Source organism: Rousettus aegyptiacus, unplaced genomic scaffold (assembly GCF_014176215.1).
Source record: "Rousettus aegyptiacus isolate mRouAeg1 unplaced genomic scaffold, mRouAeg1.p scaffold_m13_p_7, whole genome shotgun sequence".
Lineage (NCBI taxonomy): Eukaryota > Metazoa > Chordata > Mammalia > Chiroptera > Pteropodidae > Rousettus > Rousettus aegyptiacus.
In genome coordinates this window covers 90,003,394-90,020,100 of record NW_023416310.1, presented here as the reverse complement: position 1 = coordinate 90,020,100, position 16,707 = coordinate 90,003,394, and the positions used below count along the sequence as shown (strand labels likewise).

The following is a 16,707-nucleotide window of genomic DNA, read 5'->3' as shown; positions in this document are numbered from 1 at the left end:
GCTGTGGAAGACCACGGAGGGACTGAAGCCAGAGTGTGTTGGGAGAGAAGGGGGGAGACGTCCCAGAGAAGACACCAGAGCTGTGCCCCGAGAGTCAGGAAATGTTGCACTGAGCAAAAGAGTGAGGGGGAACCAGCCCTCAGCAGGGGGTTTTGAAGTAAATGACCAGTGAGGAGGTGGAGAGTACGGGTGTAGACGACCGAAACGTGAGGCCACGGCTGGAAGACAGAGGGCCAAAGGCAGAAAGGTTCCTGAGAATCCTTCACTATTTGTTGGCCATCCAGAGACAGGGAAACACAGGCCAGAGCACAGGACGCCCTGGAGGGAACGCTCCAAAGCCCTCGCTATGTGGTAAGAAGCCTCTTTGCCTCTGAGTCTCATCTTCATTTTCAGAATAGAACTAGGACAATCGATGTGGTGAAAGATGTGTGAACTATAAAGGATCATGCTCTGCGAGATACTAATAATGTGTTAGGTGGAGCTGGTGCTGTTTGAAAGGTAAAGGATACCTCTTGATGTCAACGGGGAGCTCCCAGAGCACAGCGGCCCTGCAGGGCCCAGGACCTTCTGTAACCCGCTCCTGTGCTGCCACCTGCTGGCAAGTGTCTGCAATGGCAGCCCAAGCCTCAAGCCCTTCCTACTACCCAGGAGGGAGACCCAGGACCTGAAGGCGGAACTGGGAGTTCTGTCACTGAAGATGCGGGCTCTGGGGCAAGCGTGCAAACAGAAGCTCCCAGGTCCCTCTGCAACCCACTCCCTTCCTCTTTTAAAACTTGACCTCTGCTCTCACTGCGAAGGTCCTTATGTGTGTGCAAGGGACAAATGCCCCATAGACACGTCCATGGACATTCCACACAACAGCAGCAAAGATAGTTCCAGAAAGTGGCTAGTGTAGGAATTCTGGAACCCCAGGACACCATGGTCAAGGGGGCACTGAAAGCTCCAGAAGGCACATCCCTTCTGGCCCTGTGGAATCCAGGCCTCTTAGGGGGCATGGATTAGAGCAAGCAACCAACTCATCTGATTTGCTTAGGACTGTTCCAGGTTCTACATTGCAAATCCTAAACAGGGATGATTGGTCACCCTGTCGTGGTCTGAGAAGGGCCAAATCCTCTGCATCACCACCCCTGCTCGGTCTGAGCAGCCTTTAATTGGCCAGTGGAGCCTCCCTGCCATCCTTCTCTTCTGCCCCACGCACTTGGTCCACAGATAGTTTGTGGGTAAAAACACCCTCCTCTCCTTAACCCATTTTCCAAACCCGTCTCTAGGGGCGCTGGGGCTTAGGAGCTTGTCTGTGAGGTTGGGCTGAGGGAAGAAAATGTGTGGGGAGGGACCTCTTCTGGAACAACCTTCTCATTATACAAGGAAACCGAGGCCTGGAGACGAGCCTTGCCCCAGGCCCCTGCGGGAGACTTTGCTGTTGGCTATTTGTGGCAACCCCTTTGCTCTTGTTAAGAGCCCCCCATGTGCCTGAGAAGCCAGCTCCATCTCTGGCTCTAAGATTGGGGTATGTGGTCCAGGCATAATCCCACAGTGATTGGCTCAGCCTTGAGCATGTGACCAAGTTGGTCCAATTAGAATGAAGACCTAACCAGGCTTTGATTTTTGGAACTGGGAAAATCTGGAACAGAAAACAAAAACCTCTCAGTGTGTGCTTGACCAAGACAGGGAGACAGGGAGTGCACAGAAGTTTGTAGCTATTTATTGCACTGAAAACACCAGGAATAAAACAGACGCCCCTTCTTTCCCCCCTCCCCCCGAATAGCAGAAAGTTTGAGCAGTGGTCATTCATGTTCACAGCCACATATTTTTTTAAAAAAGAAAAGAAAAGAAAGAACTGAAACAAAACCCCGAACAAATAGTAACAAAGAAACCAGCACGGGGAGTCTGGCGAACACATCCCCCCAGAGGGTCTCCCTTAAAGGGAGACAGGAGGCCACGGTCAGGGTTAATGCCTCAGTGGGCATGAACCCAGGAGAATACTTTCCTGTAAACGAGTTTGCATGCTGGAGCCTAGGTCTTGTCTTAGGTCTGTTTTTTTTTTGTTTTTTTTTTTTTTTTTACATTTATAGGATGTTTTGAGGGAGCACAGAGTTTGACTGTCTGGTAGGGTGGGCTCTGGGCTGCTTTGTTTGCCAGTCTCCCCTGCTTGATGCCTCAGGATCATGTCAGTGCCCTGTGGTCCACACCAGTCGTGCTCACCTGCAGGCATGGCCTTGGCAGAGGGGCCATCTCAGCCTGGGGTAGGGCCCTGCCTCCACTTCCCTGGCACTTAGAGAGGGACACAGTGGACGGGACATGTGTCAGCAAACGAAAGGCAGGGCTTCAGTGTCCTCCAGCTCAGTTTCCTCTGGCGAGAAACCGAGGGCCAGAGCAGGGACAGGTCTTGACTGGGGTCACACAGGAAGTCTGGTCAGAGCTGAGAATAGAATCCCACTAACCCTCAAACCACAACTCTTGCCCCTGTGCTCCACTGCTGATAAGCAGTTGACAGGCACCAGAGAATGAGGGTCAGGCAGGAGAGGAGAGGGGACTGGCCAGGCCCAGAATGGAACAGGAGTCCAGCCAGTGACTCAGTGACTAACTCTGTCATTTCTCACAGGTATATTTGGCTTCACCTCACCATCCCGTTTGACCCCCCATCGGCCCTGCAACGTATGCTAGGCAGTAATATTTAACCCCTTTAGCTGATGGGGAAATCAAGGCTAAAGGGACGGGTGTTGGCCTTGGTAATTGCAGCATCCCCTGGTGAAGGCCATGGCCTCACTTTTGGCTTGGGGATGACTATGGGAGCTGAAAGCTCACCGAGAGGCGGGCGGCTTTGCTGCTGGGACACGGGGATCACTAGGCCTTGCCAGGAAGCCCTCTGAGCCAGGGGCAGGTCAAGTGCCCACCCCTGGGCCTCAGCAGCAGAGTCTCTGCCAAGGTTAGAGGCCAGTGATCGACCAGTTTGGAGACCAGGGGGCCTTGGCAGCCTCTTTCCTGGCCTGTAGTCCCCGGCCTGCCTACCTCACCTGTCCCCAGACACAGAAGCAGCTGAGAGAAGAGCCCAGCGGACAGCTCATAATCGGGGAAAACTCAGAAAGATCTGAATCGAACATTCGCATCAGTCCTGCTCCACGCACCACCCAGGACTCCCCGGAGGAGGTTCAGGGGAATCAGTGCCTCCTCCAAATCCCTGGGGAGTGGCTCTTCCTCCCCTAAAATCCTCCAGAGGGGACAGTAACTCATGCTGGCGAAACACGGCCACACAGAGGCCAAAAGCACAGAGAGGCAGCAACATATTTCCGAGTCGGACACTTAGAATACAACCTCTATTTTTTTTTTTTTTGTCCAAAACATGTAGATTGGTTTTGCTGAGTGTTTTTTCTTCTTTTCTTTTTTTTTTTTTTCAACATACTTACTGCATATAAAGTCATGCAAAGAAAACAGTGCAGACAGTAGGTCCTAGTGGACGTGTCAAGGCGTTTCACGTCAGAGTCGATCCCGGGGGAAAGGGCAAGAGAAAGGAGAGAAGTGAGGGAAGGGGCGTTGCGAGCCCACAGCCGCAGGACGAGGCGTGGAGAGCAGACATTCCGGCACTCTGCTTGGACCAGCAGACACTGAGGGGCTGGGCGATGAAGACACATGCTCATGAACGCCCCCACCCTGAGCTGGGTGAGGGTCCTGGGGGTGGCACACGGATGGGGTGAAACAAAATCCTGGAAAATGTGGTCGCGAGGGCCCCAGTTGGGAGGCGAGCTTAGCAAAATCCAGATTTTCCATCCTGACAACCTCCCCTCCTCTCTCTGCCTCGATTTACGATTTCTTATCAGCATTCACATCTGATTCAGTCCTGAAAAGAACCTTAGGACCAGAATGACAGAGAGGCTCTTCCTGCTGGGCCTGAGTCCACCTCAGTCCCGGGTAACCACAGGTGACTAAATCCATCTCAGACATGGCATTAAAAAAAAAAAAAAGATGTAGAACAGAAAAAACTATCCCTCACCCCTCTTCCCACCTCCCTTTCCAACCCAACCCAACCCTCCTCACAATGATTGAGAGGTCTAGTTATTACATAAATATCCATTAACGCAAAATCCATTTACGAAACACACAGAAGTTTGGCTATAAAAAGGCATGCGGTCCAAGTAGAAGTAATACCTAAACATTGCTTTCTTTTGCCCCCAAAAGATGTGATGAAGCTGGAATTCTCCGGGCCTGATGGACGGGTGGAATGGGCAGTTAGTGTTGGAGGTAAACATCGGAGAAGGAAGAAGGAAAAACGTGGGGGCACCCTGAGAGGATCTTACTCCCCACACCGAGGGAGGAGGGTCGGGCGGAGACCCAGGGGGCAGGGCAGGATGGGAGAAGAGTTAGGGAGGCTGTCAGAGGCAGGGGGCTCCTCCTGTTGGCTCCTCTCTCACTCTCTCCTGCACGGGAAGTTGGCTCAGGGGATTCAGGATTCATCTGCTCTTCCCAGGGGGACCCCCAGAAGAGGAGCAATCAGGGAGAGAGCTGGGTGATGACACATTCCTTCTGACTCCACCCCTCCCTCTCCCCAGCCCCTGGTGAACACACTGCGGGGCCTATGGCCAGGGCACCCAGGCCTGAGGAAGCCCCACTTTGTCAGGGGACAGAGAGAGAGTGACAGGTGGCGGGTGGGGAGATGTGGTCGTTTGCTCTGAAGACGTGATGGCTTTTGTGAACGGGCAGGTTTCCTTGATGCAGGTATGAAGGTAATGGTGATGGTGGTGGTAGTGAGGTGACGTGATTGAGAGAATTCCAGCAAAATCCGAGTGGGAGAACCAGCAGCCACATTCCACGGACGGAGAGTAGATCTCTGCGGTACAGCGCCCCCAGCTGGACCTTCAACTGTAAGACATGGGTGTAAGGCGGGGGATTCTGAGGGCGCCTCGTTTTTCTTGGGCCACCACCCTGCCTCACCTCCTCAGATGGAGTTCAAGCTGCCGCCTGGAAGTCCCCCGGGACCTTCAGGCCTGGTTCCCTGCCTGTGGGTCTCCTGCCCCTGCCCCAAAGCCTTCCAGTATCCAGGTTCCCCAACGTGTCCCCCCTCCAGACCGACACCACCCCAATCATTTAGACTGTCTTAATGATGGCAGGGCTCTTACTGGGGCAGGACGGAGGGCGCCCCAGATCTGTGGAAGTGGACGATCTGCCATTTGCCGTCCCGGCGGTGCCAGACACGGGTCTCCTCCGACTGGGCCGTGCGCGGGATGCCGCCGGCGTCCAGGTACTGCGTGATGCGGATGTAGGCGATGCAGGCCGACTCGTCGCCCATCAGGTGGATGTGGGGGTTCAGGATGGTGGTGTGCACGGGTTTGCTGTTCCGGGACCACACTGCAGGCGGGAACGGGAAGGGGAAGAGGAGATGCAACCTAGCAGCCTGCCTCACTGCCTTCACTTCCCCGTCTCCCAGCGACCCTCCCTGCAGACACCCCTCTGCCTGCCTCATTTCCGGAGGCAGGGTCTCTGAGACGTGGTTCAGCTACCTGGGAGTCAAGGCAGAACTTCCGGATGACTAGATCATATCCCAGCTCAGACTAGATCATATCCCAGCTCTTCAAGTGCAGGGGAATAGAACTTTAGAATCAGTGTCTCAGACATATAGAAATATAGGACTAGGATTATTATAGAATCAGATGACTTTCTTTATACCGGAGTCACAAACCCAGATCGCTACAGAGGCCAGGCAAGAACATAAACGAGGGCTGAACTGAGTGTAAGAAGCTAAATGAGCATAAGACGCTAAATGACAACTGACCTTTTGCCTCAGGTCAAGGAGACAGGAAGTGGTGGAGATGGTGGTAAAGAGCACAGTGTCCCATCGACAGAGGGCGCTCTATACACCTTCCCGGGTAGTTGCTGTGAGTAAAGTGGGACCCACGTTGCCACACCTTCTAATTTTTCAAGGAAATCTAGAAATCTGGAAATGCCTCACTTTTAATTATTGGCGTCTAGTTCAAATTTAAAACATCACGCAGGCCACCTGAAACATAATTGTAGTAAAGATATGACCTGGGGAACCCTCGTTTGCTACCTCTACTCACCACATGTTAGAATTATGAGAACTTGGAGAGTATTAAAATGGTAGAACCTTAGAATCCTGGAATGTGAGGATGGTATTGGTGATGGGGGAGGTCCTAGCGGTTTCCAGCGCTGGGGAGAAATGCATTGCTCTTGTAATCAGGACAGAACCGACAAAAATGCCTGAAACCAGCTCTCTCTGTGTGAAATAGTGCCACTGTTATTATTATGATCAATTATTAATTATTTTGATTCTAAGAACTCAACTTTTTTCAGCGAGATAAAAAATAAAAGCACAGAAAGATGACCCAGGAAGGGACGGGACCTTGGGCTCCAAGCATCCTTTCGGCCTTTCCTTGCTGGAGCCCAAATGTAGGTCCGAACCCCTCAGAGAAACTCGTCTCCGCCCTAAGAGACGCTAGTTCAAGAGTCTGTACTATGGAAAAGCTCCATCCCTTCCCCACCCTCTAATTCTGATGCCAGTCAAGTTTGTGAGCCGCTGATTTCCTGAACAAATCTAAAATAGCTTTCCCCCCACCCCAGACTGCAGAAAACTTTCAGTAGTATCCACCTCCTAATATTATAATCACATCGTACCCAGGCTTTGGATAAAGGACTCAAAATCATCGTGTCTTAGATATGTAGACTAATAGACTTTTACAATTCTGGGATCTCAGAGAGAATGCAGGCTCAGAGGTCTGAGGTCACCCAGGGGCCTTCCTACAAAATGCAAGGAGGCCTCAGTGAGCATCCTCGTAGCATCGGGGCTGGAGGCCTTCAAGACCATCTAGTTCAATGTATCCACTTAGCAGATCTGGAAAATGAGGTCCAGAGAAGCAATGTGACTGCCTCAAGTTGGGCCAGTTTCTGAAAGAAATGCAGTAGAACCTAAAAGAAGTCGGTCTCTGGATGGGACTGAATTATAATGATCTAGAATAATCCCAGAAGGGACAAAAAGAGTTTAGCATCATTGAGGGCACTGGGCCATACTGTTGCTGCTAAAAGCTGGGGTCCTGAAGGGTTTTCATAAAGAAATGACCACACTAGCATGGTGTCCCTTGAACAGACTGCAGGCTTCCAACATCCACCCTCCTGGGTAGCATGGGAGAAAGGGACAGGTCCTCTAGCAGGAAAAAGCAGGCAGGAGAGTGGGACTTTGCCCAGGGCAGGCGGTTACTCTAGGTCTTACTCTCATGGGTCTTTTGATGTGACCAGATGTTCAAACCTAGAGTCTAGGAGGCCGGTGCTATGACAGGGTGAACTGCCTGGACGCGGGCTAAGGGCTAGCATGTCCTTTTCTCTGTGTTCTTTTCCCTTTTGCCATCCCTGAGCCCTTAGAGCCAGCTCAGCCCAGTCTCTGCCCTGCTCTGACCAGTAGAGAGATGGCCGCAGTGATCAGCCAGGGAGCTCTAAGGTGATGGAGACTGTTGGGTATCCAACCACCTCACATGGGAATTTAACCTCCATTGCTAGCCTTGGAGGATCAGTTTGGTTTATCAAGGAAAAATGCAATTTCCTTCTTAACAGCTTTTTGAGGGTGCTCTTGAGCCCCTGTACTCTATAAGATTCAGTTAGATTGGGTGCAGGCAGGAGAGGAACGTCCAGCTGGGGGCCACTAACGTGCAGATGAAAAGGGGGGCCCGGGGAAGGACAGGGCACAGGAGTGAGTCAGGGCCGGGGTCTGTCACCAGCTTTCTGGGTTCCATTGGGTAAATCACTTCCCCACTCTGGGCCTCAGTTTCCCCTTCTGTGTGATGAAGAATTAGACTAGATTCTACTTCAGTCACCTAAATATCACCTTTATTTTAATCATCTACAAGAGCTACCCGTATTTACTTTATTAAAATATTTCCTTACGTCAATTCACTTTATTAATTTATACAAATTTATTTTTAAAAACATTCTAGCACCATTATTAATGAACAACCAGTATCACAGAATAAAAATTTAATAGTGAGTCGAGTGAAATGAAATAAAGTTATGTAATCCTAGCTCCACACTCTTGCGTGCATGGGTTCTGAGCCCAAGACTGCTCTGCCTTTGATAAAGAGAGAAATTAGAAAGTGTTAAGAGGCGTTCAAGACAGACTAGCATCTGACTGAGCCTTTCCCCCTTGTTAGGCCAGACGGATTGCAAGAGAACTTAGAAAGGGACCAACTTTCTCACTGTGAAAACCAATGTGTTTTTGAGAGGTGCTTACATGCACTGGAAATCATTTAGTGCAGCCTTCCCTTTGGGGGACCCTGGATATGCCACCTCTCAGGGCCTTCCTCTAGGTCCTGAGCCGATGATCCTAAATTGCATGTGCTTTGGTTCGTCCCTGTCTGACCCCTGGCCAAGGTGAAACATGGACACAGGCAGAAAGCGCCCTAGGTCAGGCCCAGCCTCAGCCCCCAAAACCCCCCGGTTGCAAAGTTGCCAGGTCTCCTCTGCAAAGGAGAGGCCCAGAAAGGACAGACATGCGGACAGAGACCTGGACAAACAGGCAGGGCACAGCAGTGTGAGCCAGGGGCCTCTCCTCTTCCCTAGACTGTCCGCCCACAGAGGGCACTACGTAACAACACGTGAGCCAGTTTGTGACCAGCTGGGCAGCTGGGATGGCCCCAGGTGTGCAGATGAATATAACCTGGGCTGTGACCCTCTGGGAAGGCTCCCTTATCTGTAAAATGGAGATAAATGCCCTCCCCAGCCCTCCCAGGGTCATGGGCAGGAGACAGCTGAGATAGCTCATCACGCTTATCCCAAGTCCCCATTCTCAGCCATGTGGGGGCGGGGGTGGGGGCAGCTTGCAGGCTCACAGGCCAGAATTAGGAGAGGGAACCAAGATGGTACCAACCCCTGTCCACACGGGATCTTCCTTTTCACTGGCTCCTGAGCTGCCCCAGGGGCCCTGCCTGTCACCCTGCTGTGCCACCCGGCAGGACACTAAACAAGAGCAGACGACAGGCCCCCCAGACAGATAGAATTGCTCACGGTTTTCAAAATAGAATCGATGGAAGTCCAGGCCCTCGACCAGGTTCCCCAGGGCCTCAGGTTCGAAGGCCGTCATCCCGGGGTCGCACATCTTCCTAGGAGGGATGAAGTCAGAGGAAAGAGGGGCTGGGGTGGCCTCTCGGAACCACCCTTTAATCCAGGGGCCTGGACCCGAGGAGAGTGAGCCTGTGAAATTGAAATGATCGCACCCGTCTCACAGGATCAGCGCGGCTGGCGAATGGGGAGCAGCTTGCAAACTGTGCAGCGTGTGGCATGGCTGCCTGGTTGGTGCCAATTAGAACTGGGAAGGCCGGGTTCAGGTCCTGGTTCTGCCATTTACCCAGCAGGCGGTTTGACCCCTCCCAGCAAGGGCACCACGAATGTCGTGGGGCCTCGTGCATGGCATGAGGCACCAGCGGAGATAGTCCGGCCTGGATACTGACTACTCTCCAAATTGCATCCCATCCCCGCCTCCGTCCAGGGCAGCACAACCCCGGGGTCTTTTTATAATTTGTCTTCCTGGGGAGGAGACCTTTTCCTTCACATTAAAGTGACTTCTCTTCGCCAAGTAGCTATGTCCCCAGAGGGGGTACACTTCTCTTCTTTAAACAAAGGTGCCCTATTGTTAGCAGCAGCCCTCACTGGGAGCCTCGGTTTCCTCTTCAGCAAGAGGAAAACAGCATTCCACAAAGCAACGCCTGGGGGAAGGCACTCAGGGCGTGGCCCTCGACTGTGTTTTCAGCACAGTGCTCTCTTCCGGGTCTCAGTCTTCTGAGAGACCCTGACAGCAATGTAGGGAAGGGAAAAACCATCTCTGGGATCTTTTGTGGCACAACATGGACCCCTATAACAATGGCAATGAAACCAGGGACAGGAAGTACCCTCGGACAAGCAAAGATCCCAACCTGGGGAAGAACTAGAGACACTGGAAGAAGTGTCAGCTCCAGCATTTTCTGAGCTGGACATCATGGTGAGCGCAGGGTGCTCTGTCCCTGTTCTGCCCTGACTGCCCTGTCAGTGTGACCCCAGACAACTCACTTCTTCACTCAGGACCTCAAATTCCCCAGGCGGGTCAAACAGAGGCTGCAGAACTGTGCTCAGATCATACGGGATGCTCAGGACACTTCCAGCAGCAGACTCCTCTAAGGCTGGGAGTATGAGCTCTGAGTGTCTGGGAGACTGGGGAAGTGCCTCTCCAGGAGGTCTCTGGGCGTCCCTGCCTCCAAAGGGACTCCAAGACCATCTGCTCCTACTCCATTGTACACGTAGGAAAACCAAAGCTCATGAGACGAAGGGGATTATCCATGGTTACACAGGGTCAGACTCAGATCACCACGAGCCCCAGAGGGTTAGGACCTAGAGTAAGCTACATATGCCAGAAATGACATCACAGAGGTGTGTGCGGGGGGGGGGGGGGGCGGAGGTCCCCAGAAATGGCACTGAAATCCACAGGAGCCGCCTCTTTTTTCCTCCTTCCCTGGCCATGTCTTACCAGAGCCACTCTCAGGCTCTCCCATGGCTGACTTAACTCATCTGGAGCCAGCTGCACAACCCGTTTAACAGCATTTTTCCATGCTTTTATGCAACATCCCAGTGAACACACACACCTGCACACATCCCTGGTACACACAGTCACAAATGTGCATGCGTGGACAAGTGCATGCACACACACGTACATGCGGCCTCGGTCTCACACCTACACCTTCCAAAGTCCTTGTTCCTCCAAAGATAACCAGTAAATTTCTGGGGATTTACACCTGCTGCTGCTAAACCCTCCCACAGTGGCCTGCCAAGCCTTTGGGAGACAAACTTCCGCTCCTGGGCACAGTAGAGTCCAGGAACAGTCTGTCCAAGAAGCAAACCCCAGTCAGGCTGTCCCTACCTCACATGAACCCAACAGGCAAGAGTCATTCTGCCTTAGTTGGCAGTTTTGGTCCACCAAAAAGCATATGTGGGGGCTCAGGCCCAGGTCTTGTCAGCCATGGCAGAGAAATTGAGGCTTCGGCCCAGACCCTCACTTGCCCATCATCAGCCTGCTGAGAACAGGTTGAAGACCAGACCAGGAAGGGTGTGGGTGACCACCAGGGGGCGCTCCAGCTCAGCCTTTGCACACAACCGCCCCTTCAATGGCTGGTCCAGGTGTGCTGGGGATGTTGCGTATGACCTGTTTCATTATATGTTATTTTTGTGCACTCTGCCTTATTCCCCAGAGGATTTCAGATTCCATTTGGAAGCTTTTTTGCTCACCCCAGTTCCCTGGAGGTCCATTCCCTATGGATTCCTTCCCTTTCCTGCCCAGCTGAGGTCAGAGGTCTCAGCAGGTCCAGGGTAAGGACCCAGGCCCATGTGGCAAGGCTGTTGAGGGGCCTGCCTCCCTTCCCTCCTTTCCAGCTCCTCTCATGAGGGGGCCCATGCTGTGCTGGAAACCACCCCCTTTCCTTGGGGAAGCAAAGGAGTCTGGTTGGAGTTCTTTCTGGGGAACGAGATATGCGAAGGATGGGGAGGAGCAGGACTGAGATATAGAGCAGCATCGCGAATGGAAAGCTTAATAAAGGCAAAAAGTCTGAATGCAAAACAGAAACATGAGTTCATTCTGACTCACAGCACATGCAGAGTGAGTGACTGAGGGCCAGAGACGGGGGTCCCCAAAGTCAACCATCAGTTCCCCCCGAATGACAATCCAGTCAGGACATGCAGGATGGACCCAGCTGACTCACGTGTAGGACTCAAAATCTCCATTGCTTATGGCTTCAATCAGCTGCTCTGTCACTTTTATAATTTCTTGTTTCCGCACTGTAAGGCAGGAGGGGACACAGAAATAGTAGCAATCGTGACAGTAGTGAAGAACCAACTACCATTTCCTGAGTCCTTGTCACGGCCAGACCCTGTACCGGGACCTGAGGGCCTCGTGTAGATTTGCCCTCACAGGGTCCCTGAAAGGTTGGTGTTGTTACTCCTGTTTCACAGAAGAAGAAACAGACCCAGCAAGGTTTAAAAGGTATGAAACCTCCCTCAACTGCAAAAGGCAGAACCAGTGTCTTAGTTGGCATCCGAAAGCATCCTGATTCTAGGCCTGATTTGAAACCAGGTCTTGACTCCAAAATAAGCTTTTCTATCACCTTGTTCTGCCCCCTGAATCGGAACGAGGTTAACTGTGGTGGCTGTCACTAGCGGCCACCAACTAGGGCCTCCCCATGGCCCAAACCGGGGTTGTTAAGGAAAGTCTTAGGGCTTCTGTCCCATAAGTCCGAATGAGCTTTGTGCTCCATTTGCGCATCTATGGGAATCAGGCACCAAGATTTTGGGAACTTTCTAGGCCTAATGAATCTCAATTGTTGAGACCTGGCTTCTCCTGCTGCCATTGAAACATCAGGAACTTCCGCTATCTTTCCGGCAAAGAGTTAGACGTTGCTTTTCTTATTCGATGCATGATGTTCTGAGCCCCAGTTTTCCCATCTGTAAAATGAGGACACCATCGCCTCTCATTCATTCAGTGCCGAATGTACCATGGAAAGAACCCAGGCTTCTGTACCAGAAAGGCTTCCTCTAAATTCTAGCCCAGGTCCTCTACGGCTGGGCACCTGTGGGCCACAAAATTGCCTCCGGGTCTGTCAGATGAGATGACAGTGCCCCTCCATGGGTTGGTATGAGTGTGGAATGAGATGATGTGCACGAAGCACTTGGACCAAAGCCTGGCAAACAGTGGGTACCATATCCTGCATCCTCTCACACAGTCTCACAAACACCCTGAGAGGTGGACAGAGCCAGTTTCCCCCACCTGACACCTGAGGAGACTGAGCCTCAAGGATGAAGGAATTTGAAGCCAGGTGTCCTGGCTCCCAGCAGGAGGCCCTCCTCACCTCCACCCAAGGCTCAAGCTTAGCTCCAAACCCGGTCAGGTCACTGGCCTCCGGAGAAGCCTCAGGTGAGACAGATGGACACATAGTCCATTTCTGAGTCTGGGAACATGGGAGACCCATGTTGAGACCCTGACGCTCCCCCTTTCCTCAGCACTGCCCATGCCACCCCACCCCATCTCACATAGAGCGGCTCGCCTCAGACCCAGAGGACACAGAGTCACAGAACATTCAGGCTGACAGAACCCCTGGAGACCAGGGACTCAGCCTCCTTATCAAACTATTGGGAGCCCAGTAAGGGTTGTGACTTGCCCCAGGACACAGAGCACATAGGGTGCAGGGATTGGCTCCCAACCCAGGGCTTTTCTCACAGGACCCCAGCGCCCCAACATGCTCCCTGATGTGCTGGTCCTAAGCTTGTCTAGTTCCCAAGTCAAATACAAGCTCCATGGAGGCTGGGCCGGGACTCCCCTTGGCTCGCTGGATCCCTGGAGCCTGGAACAGGCCTGCCCAACGGGCACTCGATATTGAATGAATGAGTGTGCCAGGCATCGTGCTGTGTGCTCAGCCTCTGGGACCTCAAAGCCTCACAGCACAACTTCGTGAGCAAACCAGAGGTGAAGGAAGTTAAACAGTCTGCACCGGGCCAACCGCCCAAACAGTGTTTGCAGCTCCAAAGCCCACCACGCCCTGCCCAACACCACATGCCCCTCAGGGCAAGGGCCCTGCCCAACACGGCTCTTGGCACATGGTGAGCGCTCAGCAGACATAGCAATTATTCTCTTCAATGTCAGTCACCATGGTGAATGATGACTTCTTTGTCTCTTGATTCTGCTAAGGGAATGAGTCCACCATGAGCTCTGCCAGGTCACTCTGGGACCTTGCCTGGGGCTAGAGATGAGGTGCCGCGAATGAATGAATGAATGAATGAATGAACGAACGAGTGGATGGCACCAATCCAGGGTCTGGGGCTGCTGTCTTTGCCCTGTTCCCTGGAATTTCCCAGTCACCCGGTAGCCTCTTTCCCTAGGAGCCCAAGAGCCCAGCCTCCTGGTCAATTCTTGTCTCCTTCATGGAAACTGGAGACTGAGGATGGGAAGAAACCCACCCCTGCCAGGACACACGTCATTCCAGCCTCTCCCACAAGGAGTCAAGGCGATGAACCAGAGCTAGTCCATGGGCTGATGGCGAGCCCTGGGACCTGCGCCACCTCCCTTGCCTTTTCAGCTGGGACTTTAAGAATTCTTCCAGCGTGACATTCTATCAGCCTGTGCTTAACGCCCTACTTCTCAGGGAGGCCAGCAAAGTGGTCCAGGATATGGATCCTTAGCCACGCTCCCTGAGCTTGGGTCCTGGCTCTGCTACTTAATAACTATGTGACCTTGGGCAAGTGACTGCCTCATGCCTCAGTTTCCCCATATGTATAATGAGGCTACCAATAGTACTTATCTCATAGAGTGGTTCTGCAGATTGAGTTAAGAATATATCGATAGAAATGGCTAATACATATATGGTCCTCACAAAAAACTGGTTACTGCTCCAAGCCCTTTATGAAATAATGACATATTATGTAAAGCACTTAGAGCAGTGCCCGGCACTCCTAAGTGAGAGCTGTGATTATTATCAACTGCAAGTCTCTGAGTTGAAGGTTCCTCCTGAGGACGGCCTCTAAGAGCTAGGGATGCTTCCCAGCAGCCTAATATGTGATGGTTCGGTCTTAGTTTAAACTCTGGGGCTTGCAGCCTTCCAGGCAACCCGCTGCACTATTTGGACAGCTCTCACCATTGGTATCTGCCTCCTTCTTCTTTCAAGTTGAGATCTGTCCCCCTGAAAGTCCCTAGTTCTAGTCCCTTTCTGCCTTCTGGAGCCCTGCAATGAGTGCCCGCTCCCTCCCTGAGTGGTCTTCTCTTCTCAGGGCTGAAGGCCTCCAGAATGCTGTTTGCAGGATCTGACTCAAGCCAGCCATCTACTCATCCAGGGTCTCTGAGCTGTCCGGATGTCTCTCTGAGTGTAAGCACACAATTCCAGGTATGACTTAAATATTACAGAATATCAGGTCCGGGGTGCCCCCTCACCATTCTGGACACTATACTTCTATTAATGAAGCCTGAGACAGTGCCTAACTTAGCTGTGACTCCAGCCACTCTGTTCATCAAGTACGCTAATAATAGAAGCTTACTGGGCAGGAATCTCCACAGGCTTCATCCTCTGAGACAGAATCTTAATCTCCTTAAATCTGAAGAAATTCACTCTAGTTCTGGGCCCCTCAGCAGTCTCATTGCTGTGTGAGGGGTTCATCTAGCAGCTGCTCAGTAGCAACCTGTGGCATTTCTCATTTTCCAGGTGTTCACCCAGACAGTCCAGGAGACCTCCCTACAGATGGGAAAGCTGAGGCCCCAGAGAGGTTAAGGCACTCTCTCAAGGTCACACAGCATGCTGAGGCTGAGAAGGGGTCAGCGTTCCTGACCGATATTTCCCAGAATGTCTCCGCTGAGATCCTGAGGCAGCCCTTTGGGTAGGAGAGGAAATTACTTTTCATGGAGCTGACCAGGAGGAGGTAGGGGCATGTGGAAGGAGCCTGGCAGAGCTCAGTGATGCTCAGAGGGCGAGAGGCCTGTACGTGAAGCCCGAGTGCTCTGAAATATTAACGTCCTTCCTTTGCTCAGGGGAAAATGTTCCCTGGAGGATGACATTTCTAATTAACTTTAATGTTAGGTCAGAACCCACCCCACCAGCTGCTAGTCTCACTTAGGAAGAAGACTTAACAAATTAACACCAGAAAATGGTTTTCTAAAAATCTTCTCTGAGGCCTGAAGAAGCTGAGGGAGGCACGGGGCTCCTCTTTTCTGACAAACATGGGAAAAGCTCCAGGCCGAGCCAGCATTTTTTCCATCAGACATGGTCTTTGAAAGGTAGGGAAACCGAGGCAGAGAACAGGGTCCCAGTTCTGCCATTGGTAACCTGGAAGTGCCCTTTCTCCTCTCTGGGCCTCAGTTTCCCTATATAAAAGGGAACCAAAATTGAAGACTTCACAAATGTTCCCATTCTATTCTCTCTAAAGCAGAGAATTATGATTGAAAATGTAGGGCCTTAGGGAAGCAACCCCGAGCCATCACCCCAGGTGGAAAATGTCTTTGGCAGCTCACATTTTATATTAATAGCGCGTGCAAATTTCGCATTCTCTTCCAAATATTTCTGTCTGTTTAATATATAAATATTTGCCTTAAAATAATCTTTGAGTATGATTGATGTTGCAAAAATGTCATGTGGCTTCCTGTCAACCACAAGCTCTAGCTGAAAAAAAATATTAAGATTTATTATAATGATTACTATGTGCCAAACACTGTATAAGTATTTTATAAGCAGCCTCTCATTTTATCTGCACAGCAATCCTCTGAGGTTGCAACTATTATCATCACCTCTTCACTGTTAAGGAAACCGAAGCTCAGAGAGGTTGAGAAAGTTGTCCAAGGTCACCCAGCAAATGGACCCCACCCAGTGAAAAAGCACAGAGCCAGCTCACCTCCACATCCCTGTCTGCTCTGAGACCAGGATTATGAGGCCACAAAGAGTCTCCTCAAAATTCAAATCTTACCATTGGAACAGTGAGCCTCAAATTTGCGGAATGTCTTAGAAATGCCATATCTCAGCCCAAGACAAACTTATAGAATCAGAATTCATAGGGGCCGCCAGGAAATTGGTTAGAAAATCATACTCGAGGGACTTAGAATGCTGACTGGACCCTAACAGGGACTTCCTCTTCAAGACAATGTATTTTTAAAAGTTGTCACTGCTGCAATCATAGAAGACTGGTTTGCTCTAGTGCCAGGCTGTGATGATAGTAGCCACG

At 51.6% G+C, this 16,707-nt stretch overlaps 1 protein-coding gene across 3 annotated transcripts in view; it reads right to left on the bottom strand.

Moving 5' to 3' along the window:
- Window positions 1-2,030: 2,030 nt before the first annotated feature.
- The window catches only part of CAMK2A (calcium/calmodulin dependent protein kinase II alpha), a 58,713-nt gene continuing 44,036 nt past the window's right edge, over window positions 2,031-16,707 (bottom strand). For 2 of the 3 annotated variants that reach the window (XM_016118756.2, XM_016118757.2), the window contains 4 exons: window positions 11,718-11,793; window positions 9,001-9,095; window positions 5,112-5,340; window positions 2,031-4,854 (listed from right to left, as the gene is read on the bottom strand). In XM_016118756.2, coding sequence (XP_015974242.1) covers window positions 4,851-4,854; window positions 5,112-5,340; window positions 9,001-9,095; window positions 11,718-11,793 — 404 coding nt within the window. In that variant the 3' untranslated portion in view covers window positions 2,031-4,850. Of the gene's footprint in view, window positions 4,855-5,107; window positions 5,341-9,000; window positions 9,096-11,717; window positions 11,794-16,707 lie in introns of those variants that run through there. The other variant, XM_016118758.2, reaches the window with a different exon arrangement.